The following is a 16,223-nucleotide window of genomic DNA, read 5'->3' as shown; positions in this document are numbered from 1 at the left end:
CAAGCACACATAAATATGAGCACCATAGTAAGACTCCAATCCTGGGCTTTTTCCAATTCTGTTTTTAAATATATATGTACACACGAAACAGTAATATACCAAAACATTAATTTTTGTGCTTTTTCAGATATGTTTTGAATCTTCTGTAAGAAGCAGGCGTTCCTTTTCTAATTTATAAATGATATTAATAAACCTTAACTTCTGAAAAGAAAGAGGCCACTGTTCTGGTGTACCAACAGACCAACTCACAACATGAAGTAGGGGCCCCCAACCCAAGTCGCTGCCTAGCTAAGGACTCAGCTGCAGTGCCAACACCAGCTGCTTGTTGCCAAGGTGGTAAACACAACAGCAACAGCCGCCAGGGATCCTCACCTGTCCCTGTGCCCCATATAGCTAGGTAAGGCTTTTTCCAGAGAGAACCCAGCCTTGGAAATACCCAAAGCCCTGGATGTGGAAGAAAGAAAGTGAAGATAAAGGGGTGAGAAGTAGAGGCTGAGGACAAAATGAGTCTCAAAAACAAGGAGATGACTTTTAAGCTGTCATGTCAGCCACAGCAATGCCATTAGATAGCTGGAGTGTACACAGACCCCAAAGGGTTTCCTGGGGTCAACCCCAGATCACAGCATTAGATAAATGAGCAATGCTGCACAGTCCTGGCCTCATCACTGGCCTCTGTGTAACTTTGGGTCAGTTAACCAACTCCCTGAGCCTCGGCTTCCTCACCTAGAAACCTAAGTTAAAATGTCACATCTACAAGAAACTTGTAAGGGCTGGCATAAATGGTGGTTGTTGAGCTATGGAGAAAGCCAACTGCGATGTTGTGAGGCCCACGTGGACAGGCCCACACAGACCCTTGTGTGAGACTAGAAGCAGATCCTCCAGGGCCAGTCAAGTCAAGCCCTCAGGTGACTGCAGCCCAGAACCTCTGCTTGACCTCAGCCTCCTGAAAGAACTAAGCCAGAACCAGGCAACTAAGAAGCCCACTCCAGACTCCTGCCCCTCCCTCCTGTGTGAGATAATGTTTGCTGCTTTAAGTTGCCAAATTCTGGATTGATTTGTTACACAGCAGCAGGTAACTAATATAGAGTCTGGTTCTTTGCATACAGGAGCTCAATATATGGTTCCTATCATATTTTTTCAATTCCTGTATGTTAAAACTATCAGAAGCTACAAGACTGATTAATAACAGCTTTTTCAAGAAAAAAGAAATACCACTATGTTAAGTGCATACACTAATCAAATGCATCCGGATTTTACAAATATCAAAACAGGACCAACGACAGATAGTGATGCTGAGCAGTACATTTTAAAAAGGTGGAAGAAAGGATTTTGAATTTTCCATAAGGAAATAAAATGTTTGAAGAAATAGACATGTTTAGCCTGACTTGAACACTACACAATATATACATTTATTAAACTATCAGCTTACCCCATACATCTGTACAATGTTTATATTTTTGTGTTATCAGTTTTAAAACTTCAAGTTTTTTTTAAATAAGAACAAGAAATATATCTCAGAACAGAGGAAATGCAGCTTGCCTGTACGTATTTCCTGACAGTAAGATGCAGGTTTGTTTGGGTTTTTTTTTGTATTCATTTCTTCACATGTGCATACATGGTTTGGGTCATTTCTCCCCCCTACACCCCTCCCACCCTCTCCCCCAAGATGTAGGTTTGGTTCAAAGTCTCCTATTTGTAACACAGGTGAACTAACTACTGTAGAGCCAGAATCCTATGCTACCCCAAAAAAGTAATAAAAGTAGGTGGAGTAATTCCTCCCTTTTCTCCAAAAAATGGACAAGAGAGGCAGACAGCTGCCTCCCATGCTGCTCCCCAAAAGAGGAAAAGGCTTTGGGCCACTCAGGCCACAAACTTCAGCTTCCTCCTGATTCTCCCTTCCCTGAACAACTATCCCCACCTCCAAACCCAGAAAAGTCCACAGGCTCCACCATCCAGACATAGAAGGAATCCAACCATGTCTTCACCACCTTGCCCTTGGACAAGGACAGCAGCTCCTAACTGCCCTCTTTGCTGTCACCTCTGCCCCTCTGTAGTCTCTATGCCACATAGCAACAGGTAGTCCTTCTAAGACAAGAGTTCCCTCTTGTCAATCCTCAGCTTCCCCTGGCATAAAGAATAAATGCAAAGTCCTTTCCCCCTGCCTGCCTGCCTGACCTTGGCTTCTTCCTTGAGCTCCTCTCTCAGTCCTGTGGCTCTCCATACACATGCATATGTTCAATTTTATTATATATTTATTTATTTATTTAGGTGGGACTGGAGTTTGAACTCAGGGCTTCAAGCTTGCAAAGCTGGCACTCTACCCTCTTGAACCACGCCTCCAGTCCTGCCCTCTGTAAACAATCCCACCTAAAAGAATCTTCTTTCCACCCTTATCCTGCCTTACTGTTGCACAGCATTCATGACAACTTGAAGTTATGACACCTCTGCTCATGTTTCACTGCCACAACTCTGCCAAGTTCACTGCAGCATCCCCAGCACCTAAAACGACCTGGCATGAGGCACACTCAGTGTGTACTTCAGGATCAGTACACTTCTTCTCTAAGGGGTGGAAGTAACCACTCAGCCTTCAGCCCTGACGTCTCTGTCACAACCACTCCACCTGTGCTGGTGCACAGTGCAAGGTCAGCCATAGACCAAACACAGACACACGTGGCTGGGTACCAATAAAACTTTATTTGTAAAAATAGGTGGTGGATGGAATCTGGCCCATGAGTCCCTGACATATTTGATTAATTAATCAAAGCTATATATTTGTCTCTCAAAAATAAGATAAATATTAAAAGATACATTGTTTCTCTAAGATACTAAAAGGTAAATAGGAAAAGTAGCATATATTACATGTATGAAAATGTCATGATGAAATCCATTATTCTGTACAAAAATTATATACAAAAAAATAGCATAGATTTTTCCATCTTCAAGATGGATAAAAGAGGGGTGGATGGATTGAGACCACCGCTCTGAGGACTCTGGGCACAGTGAAGTGCTGGTGAACACCCACAGGCACCCAGGCTGTCCTACGGATGTCCGAGGTCTTCCAGCACACAGAAGACACTTAGCTGGTGTGCAAGCTGGCTGAGACAGGAGGATGATGGTCGGCTCACTTCCGGCACAGACTGGAGGACTGCCTGGAACAGGTCTAGGAGTTTACTGAGTCCCACGGCTGCTAGAATGACATCACCAGGTCATGACGTCATCCACTTCAGAGGAAAACCTAGCAACTCACACTTACCGGTCTCTCAAGGAAATGGCAGATGGGAAGGGGAAGGGAGTTGGGGGAAAGGTTTGAGCAAAACTAAAATATGCTCAGAGAAAAATATCCTAGCCTCTGATAGATTCCTGTACAATGTAAAATAAGACATGAAAAATCAAATACCTGTAGCTCTGGCAAAGTCTGTGCATATTTTATATTAACTTCCATGAACAAAAGAGAACTGTGAGGTGCTATTAAGAAAAAACTCGCTGGCCCGAGTCTTTCATTGCCACTGAATTCCTAGTTCAGTGTCTCCAACCAGCCTTAGCTTGTTTCTCTTCCCAAACCCTTTGGCTCTACTCAATCCACTGGAGGAAGCATTTTAACGAGGTCTTGGAGGTGCAGCTTTCCTGGGTGGGTGGCCCCAGCATCCCTGCCAAGCCAAGGCTGGCCTTTAGTGTCACAGACACTCAGTCCTCCAGGGGAGCCAAGAAGCCTGCCACTTTTAATCTTTACCTAGCAGATGGCAGGGGACCTGGATGGCTGTTTCATTTCAGCCAACCCTCCAATTTCACCACAATCTTGCTCCCATCAAAGAATAGGGAAGGAACGGGTCTCAAACCCTCCCACCCCCATTCAATGAAACATTGACCTTTCCCCACCCAGCTTCACTTTGGTTCTCTTATTTCCAACTCAGAAGAAACACAGGAGGCAGCTGAACAAAGGTGTCAATCTCCATCCATGGCGGGTGGGAGAATCCCTTATTCCCTGGAGGTAGCAATGGAGCACAGATGTCCTGATGCTGTAAACCAAACCAAGGCGTGGAGCAGCACAGGTTGACAGATCGAGGATCGAGGTGAACCCGATCCCACACATCATTTGGGATGGGTGTCATCCTTTCCTTGATCTTCTGGGCAACTGTACCACACCTAGAGGGCAAATCTTTTTTTCCTTCTTATTTAAAAAAAAAAAAACCAAAACTTTTTAAAGGTATGAACCACACCTTGGCTAATTACACCAGGAAAATTTGACTTGGCAGATCAAGAACTGGTCTGTAAAGAAGTCAGATTTGGAAGAAGGGGAAGAGAAGAACTCATACACTATGTGAATATCCAAAGGGGCAGAATGGACATGCCACCAAGCAGAGGTTTTAAAAGGCTGTTTCTAGGAGCTGGGCCATTCTTAGGGACTTAATATTAACTCATCTAATCCTCCTAAGGGAAAGGACATCTTCATTTCACAGGTGTGGAAACTAAGGAACAGAGAGGTTAATAAATTATTATTTATCAATAATTTGCCCAGATCACAAAGCCAATAAAATCATGGAACCAGATTCATGATTTTACATGTTATGCTAATAAGTGTCTGTCTCTGTTTTTAAAGTATTCTTAACCCTGTTCTTTGTACAAAGGCAAAGACTCTGAGATGACCAAAGACAGACATAAACCAGTAACAAAATATTTTAAAATTTTAATCATGTTTTAGAAAGGCGATAGAATAAATACGACAAAACCAGCAGAACTGCTGTGACTCTTTTCCACACTGAACTCTGACCTTCCTTATAGCCCAAGTAAAAAAGTACAACACAATCAACTCAGAATTCTTCTTTATCAAAGAGAAAAGCTGACCAGTTCCTCAAAGAGAACCAAACAGTATATATTACACACTAAATTTCCAACGGAAAAAAAAATACAATGAAGTTGTGGACTTTTGAGCCCAAATTTAAAATCGAGGACGCAACAAGAAAAGCAGCTTGAGAGAATTTGCGTCTGTAAAGCACTGGGGTAAGACTGTCCAAGTGCATAGCCTTCCTGTGTAAAGACACATAAAGCAAAGAATGAGAGAAAACCTGTCCTCTGTCAGCAGGCAGGTGCTTTGGTGGCTGAGCCTTCCTTGCTCTAGGACAGCACGTGAGAAGCAGAGAACTATAGCACAGGTGTCCCCTGGTGAAAGGGGGATGAAACAGGGCCTCAGGAAGCACTGGGGCTTCCAGGCATACCTGTACTGCACACACAAGTCCCTCAGAGGTATCCGGTCATATTTAGAGGTGGCAGAAGAACTCCTATGCAGCCATTCCAAGAATCAGTCCCAACATGGCTCACCTGTCCTTCCCAGCTCACAGACTCCTCTTTCTTGACATCTCAACTCTCCTCCATTTACTCAGCTTTTGTAGAAACTACCAGAAACCCAAGTTCCCACCCTCAGCCTGCCACTCCCCAGCTCAGAGGCCTCAAAACAGAGAGATCTGCCCATGGCTGAGAGTTCATCAGGAAACTCCAAAGAAACACAACCAACCAGACTGCAGAGTATGTCCTGGGTTTGTTCAAAAAGTTTCATTATTTAGTTTGAGCTGCTCTGGAACACAGCAGAAAAAAACCTCTTTGGGGAAGGCAAGGAATATAATCCGATCCCTCATCTGACCAAAAACAGGAATCAAAGTCTTGCTCAAGGTCACATGCAACAGAAACTTGAACTCCAGGGCCCCACCCCAGCCAGTGTCCCTTCCACCACACAGTGATGTTCCCTTTAGACAGACAGAATAAAACCCACGTGTTTGGAAACTCTCCGGCCCCTTCCACACCCAAAGGCCTGTGGGTGAGAACCAGAGGAACCAAAATCATGCAGGTAGCTTTTACCTGTTTACATGTTAGGAATTAATTAGAGGCTTTAAGGGTACAAGTGGGGAAGATGACATCTATCGAGAGAGACCATTCCCTAAACCCAGAGCCACAGTAAACAGCAGCCCCAGTGCTCAGTCCCCAGGCCATTCCTAAGGACATCCAGTTTGTCTGTCCAGTTTGCTGAGTGAAAGAAGTTGGAAACCCTTCCATCCGCTCTCCTGAGTCTTTATTCAACAACAAACAGGAGCTATATTTAGAACAGTTTCCATGAAGGCACCATAGGCAAAGGCCACCAACCTCTGAGACTCAGAAAGGTTAAATAAGGCTATCAGACAAAAAAAAAAAAAAAAAAAAACTGTAACAGGCAAGTTCCATTTCTCATTCATCTGTTCAACACAGCTTCTAATTTTATAAATGGACCTTAAAATTATCAGGCGGACAGACAATTTTTCCCAGGAGCCTCTGTGTCCATTCTTCAAAATTACGTAACTCAGATTTAATTATGCTTTCAACAGCCTCCTGGCTGAGACCAAGTCACTGTGCCCCTTGCAGGGGACTCAGACACAGGAGTAAGAGAGAGGGAAACAAGACAAACCCTTTTTCACTAACTTATGTAAATAGCCTTTGAGAAAACCTCTTTCCATCCTCCGCGACCCCCCTCCCCCCAGTAAAACCCCACTCTGGGTTTCTGGCCCACCCAGATGGGGAGAAATTCCACACTTCTGAGTTTGGGTGCTGTGTTATTTGCCTGTAATGGAAGTTTATTCATGCCTCCCACACAGGGGGATTGTTAGAAGAAATCAAGCAGTTTATTGTTGAACACTCTGACTGTAAAGGACAGAACACGCTCTTGGGAATGCAAAATATTACCATTTACCTTTCCTAAAAAAAAAAAATTATTTGCTTGTCTTTTATAACCAGGCCAAAGGAAATACAGCTTTTTCCAAATGTAGTTGGAGGTGCTGAAAACCTTTTCTAATAATCCTGTTCCTGTAAACGCAGAGTTGTTTTGCAGAGAGAAACTCAAGCCCTGGGAGGTGAACCATGTTAGTCCTGGTGTCCTTTAAGTACCTGACCCCTGGGGGCCACCACAGCATGCTCTCTGGGCTCGCCCCAGCTGAGGTCGGTCCCCTCCCCCTTGGCCCACAGGAGATCTACCTTCTAATCATTCACACCTATTTTAATTAACATAAGTTTATAGTCCTATTAGTCTTTTGTTCCTCCTGTATGAACTTCAGTAGACAAAACTGTGGGTTAATTGTGTCTATATTACAATCTTACCACAAAAACTGAGCCATTCTGAGATGGCCCTGAGGTCACTGACAATGGGCTGTGCTAGGAAGACTGGTTGTGAATAAAGTGGGGTATCTGTCTTTCTGTGCAAGACAAGATATTTGTCCTTGACTGCTTTCCTGCCTAAGAGCTCATAGCCAGGCCTCTAAATAAGGTTGAAGTGGATGGTTCTTTCCCTCTCCATCTGCCATCTGCCTTTCCCAGGAACAGGTCAGATGTCTCCGCTCCAACTTAAGAAGTCACCATGCAAAGGAGCTGGGAGGTGGGCGCAGATATACATGGTTTTCTTTTTATTAATTTTTTAATGTTTTTGTTTTTCTCAGCAAGGCTCATGTCCTCAAAGCAAAGCACAGTGGGCACAAAAGTAATATAACTGCTTTTTTGGAGACATAATCTTCCCAAATGGCACTATTGGCTCCTTTTCATCCATCCATCCAGCCAGCCAGCCAGCCATCCAACTATCTTGTACACCAAACTGAGTCCTTTCTCTCTTTCTAGGTTTTTTAATGTAAATAGAGACATAACTTTGTACATATTTCTTTTTCAAAAACTGGATCACATCATACATTTAGATCACACCATAAAATCAGACCTTATCACAGAAAGCACAGGTTCTCAATTGGTTCTCAGCACTGGTTCCCCCAGTGGCTACACTCAGCAGCAGTATTTTTGGTGACTACTGAATGCTCCGGTGTATGATATAACCTAATTTAGCTAATCCTCTGTGGTCGGGCAGCTGGGTGGCTCAGCTTTCCCTAAATGAACAGTGTGACAATGAACATCCTTGAATAGCCCTTTAAAAAAAAATTTTTTTAAAACCCTACTTGTTTGGTTATTGGCTAAGAAGACACTGCTCTATGTGGAGTTGCTGGGTCAAGTTTCTATACCTTGTTCTTGGAGAGGGAGAGGGATAGAAGGGGACTAGTTTATGTGACTGACTTTTGTCAGGGACTCCAAGATCCCCCATGATACCCTGAAGAAGACCCGTATTGAACAGAGCACCACATCACAAGTCAGGTGGTCAGCTAGCAGGCTAACCAACCAAGGGTCAGGTTCCACAGTTAGGGGCAGAAAACCACAGAATAGCTGTGTCTTCCTCGTTCCAGGTGCTACCCTAGCAAGGGAAAAAGGAAACACTGACACTTCTCAGGTTTGGGTCCTCACTGGCTATGTGACCTCAGGCAAGTCACTTTACTTCTCTGTGCTTCAGACTTGTGACCATTCTAGATGGTAGACAAGATGAAAGTGCACAAGGCTGACTTCTACTGGACAGTCTGTATCTGTAAGTACTAAGTTCAATTTGGCACTCTGGGAAACCTCACTGGGGAACTTTCCTTTCTTAATTCCCACGTCCCATCATTTTATCACTCTATCAAAAAAGCTCCCTGAGATAAGCAGCAAGAGCACATTCACCTGTAGCAGGGCAGGGCAGAGTCCTTACAGTGGCTTCCAGGTCCACTTATAATTTGCTTCACCCCGTGAATGCAACACCCACATTCCTTATCCAAGACAGCGTGGCTCAGGCTTATACTCCAGTTTCCTGAATCCAAATCTCACTCTCCACTTCCAGGCCATGTGACCTGGGCTAGTTACTTAAAGCAGCAAGCACCTCGATCCTCCCATCACCTATTCCACAGCAGTACCATCCTACAGCACGTAGTGAAGACTGAGTGAAAATGGGAAAAGCCCTCTGATGAAGCCTGGCACACAGTGAGTGCTTACTAATGCTAATGAGTGTTGGCTATTATTACCCATTCATCCAACAAATTCTTACTGAGTATTTGTTCTCACAGTGCCAGTTACCTCTGAAGACTCTAAGGAACACAAAAAAAAAAAACTGTAGGAAATGGTCCAAGGCCCTTATGGTCTAGTGGAAAGAGGCCAAGGTGAACCAATAGAGGCCTGTGATGCCTTATCCATGGCCCTTGGGCCTCACGTTTTGTTGGATTTAGAGATTTCTGACTTCAGACAAGTAACAGGTGCATCTATCATATTACACAGCATCCATCTCCCCACCCCTGTGCACCTGAGGTCAAACATGTAGGGATTTCATCAGCAGAATCTATGTGGCCACACTAAGTGGATCAAAAAATACTGCAGTCTTGGGAAAAGGTAGGTCAGATTTTGCAGCCAAATGAGTAACAAAAAAGTTTTTGGTTTTCAGAACATCCTGGATGTCAGAATTGGAGTATCTGAATTGCAGATAAGGGTCTGTAGACCTGTACCATATGGCAGTAACACAGCAGGGAACTACAAAAGCAGGGCAACAACATAAATGGGGGTGACAGAAAGACACAGTCCAGGATGACACTTGAAGGACAAACAGGAGCCTTGCGAGCTAGGCAGGTAAGCATTCCTGGCAGAGGCAATGACAGATACAAAGGCAGCAGAGAATGTTCTGGAATAACCACAGGCTGCGAAGTGCAGCCTGAGGTATGCATGTAGGCTGACAACTGAGGCCAGGGTCAGAGCCTAAAGGGCACAGGAGTCACAATGAAGAACCTCCACTTGGCACCATAGGCCAGGGCAGGTCCTTGAAGAATGAGAAGTGGAGGTAGAAGTGTGTCCCACTCCTGTAATCCCAGCACTCTGGAGGCTGAGACAGAAGGATGGAGAGTTCAAGGACAGCCTGGGCTATATGACAAGACCTTGCCTCATAAAACCAAAAAAGAAAAGCAAGCATGAGAAGCAGGACAGAGTATGATCATATCTGCATTTTCATAAAATCCTACTGGGCCATGGGACGGGGACTCGACAGGAAGTAAATGGACAGGAAGATGAAGAGAGGGAGGAGGTGTCCAGGAGAGAGACCCCTCAATGGTCAGGGAAGGGATGATGCCAACTCAGGCAGCAGAGGGTAGAAATAAGGGACAGCACCACACACCAGGGTGATGCACAGACACACCCTCATTAACGTGCTGAACAGGTTAACTAGTGCCAAAAGATAGCCACACCAAGCACATAGCAGCACAGGGCTCAAAGAGACCCATTTTCTACACACTTCTTTGTGATGCTCCAAATGACAAAGTGACTGCTGTGGCAACACTAGAACCTGACAGTGGCATCCGTGTTCTTACCAACACTCCCCGTCTCTCCCCCAGGTCAGACCCGATCAGGTACATAGGGCCTAGGTCAGTCCCAGCCCCATGGCTCAGGGACATCGCCTGTCACACAGCCTCTGAGCCACAGGGCCAAGAAGGAGGACCGGGAGAAACTGGAGGAGGAGGAGGGGGGAAGAGGAAGAGGTCCAGGCTGGAATGGAATAGACCTGCAGTTCACAAGGCTCTAGAACCATCCATTTCTGAAATGGTCACTACTATCTACTAGGACACAGCCAAGGTGAAGCACCTCAACACCAGCCTGAGGCCAGGCACAAGAGAGGTTTCAGGTGGCAAGGCAAAGTCAATGCCCACGGGCCATGAGGAGAAGCCATTTGGGAGACCGGCCACCATCTTACCTGCTGGTTCCCTGGGAAGAGCCAAGGGCTAAGAAGGAAGTGCAGACAAATGCATAAGAACACAGGGGACCATAACTGACCAGGTAGAACATGACTAGTGAGACCACTTAGTGACTCCTATATCCCAGGAGCCACCCCTGCTCCCAGGCCTCAGACTCCTCCCACAAAACCCCACTGTTCCTTCCCTTATCACCATCTAACAATACCCCAACAGAACAGCTGCAAACAATTACCTGGTAAATTGAGCCATCACCAAAAAGAAAGCCATCTCACAACAGGAGTGGGAAGAAAGCTCCTCACAGAGCAGGAACAAATGAGGGCAGCGAGTAGATGAAATCATGAAGAATTCAAAACCTAAAGAGCCTTTTCCCACTAGCAAGTGCTTCTGCTAAGACCCGCCATACCATGGTCTGCCCAGAAGGTCTCTCTGAACCCCACAGCAGAGTGCATGCTTCCACCCTCCCTTGCTCTGCCCACCCCTGACAACTGGGAGAAGTCCCTCCCACTATGGGACACAGTGGCCTCTGTGCAGCTGGCAGCACAGGTCTCACCAATACAGGCACCATGGCCACCCAGGGAGCCCAAACCTTGTACTGCCAAGGACAAAGAGCTCCCCTTACAAGGAGGGAGCACCCTACAAGGAAGATGCTCAGGGGAGCAGCAGAGGCCTCCCCTGGCCTGGGGAGCTCAGATCTTTGCAAGCACCTGTCAAGATCCAGCTGGTCTCTGTGTGTCCCTGGACATCGACTGAACTAAGTCACCCTTGGGAGCAGGGAAAACCAAAACCACTTCTCAGGCATGGCTCTCCAGAAGTCAGTGGGGAAAGCAGTGCTCTCAATCAAAACTGCAAACTCAGAGTTTTTCAAAAGTATTTTTCTCCTCCACTTTCCTCAGGACTCAGGACTTTGGAACTCTGTAGGATCAGTGAGTGTAGAGTAGATACAGCTGATACAAGGGGATGATGCTGGGGAGAAAGTCTTAGGGTCAGCTGCTTCTTTATTTTCTGACTTATTATGGACATTTTCAAATGTTCACAAAAGTAATGAGTACTGTCCAGCAAGAGCAAAGTCCTAAGTTTGAATCCCAGTACCTTCCCCTCCACCCCTCCCCCACAAAAAATTAATGAATGCCTGGACTCATCACCCAGTGTCCTGCATTACCAGCCCATTTGGATTATTCTAATAATCCCTGTTGGATTATTCTAATCAGGTGATTTTTCCCCAGCCACCCAACACAACACATAATTCATACATGGTCTTTGCTGCAGTCAGGCTCCCTCACATCTTTACCTGAAAGCCCTCCAAGTACAGAGAAAACCAGAGACCTGTAACCCACCACTGCGTTTTCCAGTAGGAAAAAAAAAGGGTGGAGAAGGAGGGGAAGCACGGATCGGGTGAGCATGCTCTGAAAAGTTGGCTAATGCCAACAAGGATCTTTTGAGGAGAAGGAAGAAGGACCAACACTCTTCTCTGGAGACCAAAATCCTCAGGAGCTGCTGCTGTAACCTCATTCCACAAACCCATAGCCAACGGTGGAGTCGCCGGCTCGGCAAGGGAAGGGTAGGTGGTTTGTTGTTTACGTGTGATTAAAGGTTGGTTTATGTTTCCTTGGGGAGTTTTTATTTCTATGCTGTTATTTCTCCCCTAAAATTTACAGTGGCTGAATTCTTGTTCCCTGTTTGAATCAACCCACCCCTCCCCTCACTGGTCTGCAAATGGCCAGAAATAGTTTCCATTGTCATTGACTTAAACTTCCACTTTGATGATGGGTACAAATATTTTTCTTGCCCTTTCCTGAAACAGGAATAAATTTTTCCATTCAGGTTCTTCTAATCGGACTCTGAAGGCCAAACCCTGACCAAAAAAAAAAGTGCAGAGGACACCCAAAGAGACAAGAGGAGGGGCATCTGTCCTCAGGACCAACAGAGTTAGCCTTAGCTCTCTGCTTCATGGCAACACATGGACTCCACAAATACTAAGGAGAGCAATGCCTCCAAGCTGCAGGCAGACACAGCTGTTAGGGAGACCCTGCCCTCATGTGCAGGGGGCTTACATTTTAAACCTAAGGCAAGGTTGCCCAGTCTAACACAGAGGATTTCTTTGAAGGCTGTTTCTCAAAACTGAAAAATAAGAATATCCAACAACATGGCCTTTCCCCTTTGAACCACATCTCCTCCCCAGCTTCCCAGCTCACCCCTCTCCCAGGGCATCTCTTCTGCACAAATAAGAAGGCTTCTCAGGTGAGCAGGCTCCCCAGGTGACCAGATGCAAGCCAGAAGACAGATCACCTCCCTCTGCAGCAAGGAACTCTCTGGCTTCGTCCAGAGAAAGCTCGGCATGAGTTCTGGTGTAACAGAGCTCGGTGTCTCCAGAGAAGCTGAGGTACTTCCAGAACTAATATTTAATTGGGATGCTGGAGTGCTGGGCTATCATAGGAGGCTGGTGTGGGGGCTTCCTGTGATTGTTCTTTTCTTCTTCTCTAATTCAGATCAAATGTTCTGAGTCACTTTGCCACGCAAGACGAATGGCAGCTCCCGTAGTGTTCCTAATTGCCATCCCTACCTGCTTAGGGGTACACAAGAGTGACTGAGACATCACTATGGGAGCCCAGGCGGCTGGCACAACAAGAGCCCAGTGGTCTCAGAAGCTCTGCTCGCTTTTCCCAGCCTGTCTGGCTGAGCCATGTGCAGAGGCTGGAGTGGTACTCAGAGTCCATGGGAATTTGCTAGAAACCCCTACCCTCTGGCACTCCCCAAATCCATGACTCCCTATGACATCCCAGAATGAGAGAACCAATGAGATGTTCTTATACCCTCCTCACCTTGGCACAGGTAGGCAGTGCAGAGGCAGGAGGGCTGGGTGAGCAGCAGAAGGGAGCAAAGGGGACCAGATGAAAAGACAGCTTAGATGTCATCTCCATCTCCATGAAACGGCTATAGGCTACACAACTATACAGCTCAGACAAAAAGGGCCAAAGCCCTTTGCACCCAGGTCCTCTCTCCCCCGCAACAAGAGTCTGCACAGTGCTCCTCCTCTCTGCACCTTAAGAGAAAGCTTAGAGGCATCCTGCAACCAGCCTGCCTAGTTCAAGAAGAAGGCAGAGAGGAAAGCTTAGGACTCAGAATTCTGGAAGAATTATTCATCCCCTTTGGGTATCACTTAGCTCTTTGATGAGACTCTAAGGATAGAAACCTCTGACCCTCCCCAACTGTCTTAAAATATTGCCTCCGAGCGCTGTGCAAACTGGCGGGGAACATCTGACAGTGCCTCCCCCTTGGGTCTTCTCCCTGGAGGATCCCCCAAACAGCCTGGCATGCCTAACCATCCTCTCTATTATCCTGCTACAAATTGGCTTGCACCTGAAAGAGGCCAGGCTTCACCTCTGCCCTGATTCAAGTCCCCACGTGAACATCTAAATAAAAATATCTCCCTCACCAAGAAAGGCAAAACCTGTCATCACCAACCCTGCGACAACAGAGCCAACCACCATATAGATCATCCTTCACCCAACATGCCTTTCAAACCCTCTCAGAAAGACACTCCAAGCAAGTATTGAACAAGAAGGCAGGCTGCAAGTGTTCACAATTGCCCTCAAGTCGGAGAGAGTAATTGTGTTGCTTTCGATCAGAACACAGTTCAACAGCAAGTGTCCAGAAAATTTGCAGGCGGCAGCCTGGTGGCCACTCAAAGCAAGAAGACATTGTCATTCCAGAGAGGCTGAGAGGGAGGTGATGCATAGGAAAGGGCAGGAGGACTCAGCGCCAACTCACTTGAGGCTGGCACCAAGAAGCAGTCCTGACGTCCCCAAGATGCAGCAAGGCCCTTTCCCTGCAAAAAGTGGCACCAAGAAGACCAAGAACACAGGCCTGGGAGCTGGTTCTGCTTCCGACCAGCGGTTGAATGAAGAGGCCAGGTAAGCTTGCCTTCCCGTCAGATGTGGGCATTATACAACAACTTCCACTTGGTAGGGTATGGTGGCTCAGGCCTGTAATCTCAGCTACCTGGGAAGCACAGATCAGAGTAATATTGGTTTGAAGTCAGCTCAGGCAAAAAGTTTGCAAGACCCCAACTCAACCAATAGAAAGCTGAGCATGGTGCTGTACACATTTGTCATCTCAGAGTGGGAAATGTAAACAGGGGGATCAAGGTCATCCTGGGCATAAAAATGAGACCTTATTTGAAAAATACCTAAAGCAAAAACAGCTAGGGGCATGGCTCAAGTGGTAAAGCACCTACCTAGCAAAAGTGAAGCCCTGAGTTCAAACCCCAGTACCACAAAAGGAAAAAATAAGCCTCCTACCCAACAGGACTTTATTTTGCTTAGGATTAAACTGAGCAAAACAATTAAAAGCAAGTTGTACAACATGGGACAGAAAACAAGCTCTATATCAACAGTGTACCATAGCTGATTAAATCTAAGGCCTCATGGATTGTAAATTTCACGATTGTGACCCAGGCCGCTCATTTGTAAGACGACTAATTCTCAAGCACAAACGTGAATGAAAACAGGTACTGAACTGAGGAGATATGGCATTTCCAGTGGGAATCCAGGCGTTTGCATTCTTAGTCCTGGCAGTGCCACCAAACTACTTGTGTGATCTTGAGAAGGTCATTTTGTTTCAGTCTCAGCTTCGCTGGCAGGAAGTGAAGGATTGGACACAGTAACCATCCAGACCTGGAAATGCTAACAAGGGTCCCTGGTCACCAGTGACAGCATGGCTTCATCCCTTCGAGTTATTTCTGAGCACCTTCTTCACCATCTAAACAACTGGTTCACTGCAACCAGGAGCAAAAGACTCCAACTGGCACCATCACTGGCTGCTCCCACAACCTCCAAGCTCAGAAGGCAGGAAGGCTAAGGCTGCAGCTCTTTGCTAGGGACACAGTGTCCTTTCTGTACCCATGTACCCCAAGGCGGAGGGCCAGGCCAGCCCTGGAGCCACCTGCACCACTGTGAAGACAAGCAGAGAGCCATCTCCTCAGCCAGCCTCCTGCTCCCCATCCACCCACCCCTCAACAGCAGTTCTGTAACCTGCATTAGGAAATTTACATCTAACAAATCAGCCCCAGCACCCTGAGGAGCACAGATGTCCCTGCGGTGCCCCATCTCCTCTGCACTTAACAGGCAAAGCAGCACAAGAAGACAGAAAAGAAGTTTGCTGCTCAGAGACCCCATTTACTTTGGGACCTGGGTCCAGAGGTACACTGTAAGGGTTTACAACTGGTTACCCTTTCTATCCATACCCCCATCACAGCACCTTTTCAGAACCACAATTCACACAGCAGCAGGTCCCCATAGCCTCTCTCTTCTGTTCTTGTGAACAGCAGCAAAGCCCCAACACCAATATACACCACGTCTCTGGCCCATTCCGGGGCCTACATGGTAATAGCAAAACTGGAGCAGTCCCCCAAGGCTAGGGCCCAGGGTGACCTCAGAAGCAGAACAAGAGCCCTGGACCACTGTTCAGGACAGTGATACATTAAAAAGACCCAGAAAAAACCAGGTGAGAGTCTGGAATCTAAAAAAGCTCTAAAGAAGAAGGTCCAGAGGCCCAGATACTGACAGCTCATGCCTGTAATCCTAACAACTTAGGAGGCTGAGACTGGAAGGATTGTGGTTTGAGGTCAGCCAGGGTAAA

At 46.4% G+C, this 16,223-nt stretch overlaps 1 protein-coding gene across 18 annotated transcripts in view; it reads right to left on the bottom strand.

Annotated features, from left to right (window-relative positions):
* Positions 1 to 16,223, bottom strand: part of Msi2 (musashi RNA binding protein 2) — a 367,367-nt gene that overhangs the window by 296,174 nt on the left and 54,970 nt on the right. For 9 of the 18 annotated variants that reach the window (XM_074046123.1, XM_074046129.1, XM_074046122.1 and 6 more), the window contains exon 6: positions 14,355 to 14,585. The exons of the other annotated variants lie outside the window; for them this stretch is intronic. In XM_074046123.1, the coding sequence (XP_073902224.1) occupies positions 14,355 to 14,585 (231 nt within the window). The remainder of the gene's footprint in view (positions 1 to 14,354; positions 14,586 to 16,223) is intronic. 18 annotated transcript variants of the gene reach the window in all.

The sequence above is a fragment of the Castor canadensis genome, chromosome 11 (genome assembly GCF_047511655.1).
Source record: "Castor canadensis chromosome 11, mCasCan1.hap1v2, whole genome shotgun sequence".
Taxonomy (NCBI): domain Eukaryota; kingdom Metazoa; phylum Chordata; class Mammalia; order Rodentia; family Castoridae; genus Castor; species Castor canadensis.
This window is presented reverse-complemented; position numbering and strand designations above follow the sequence as displayed.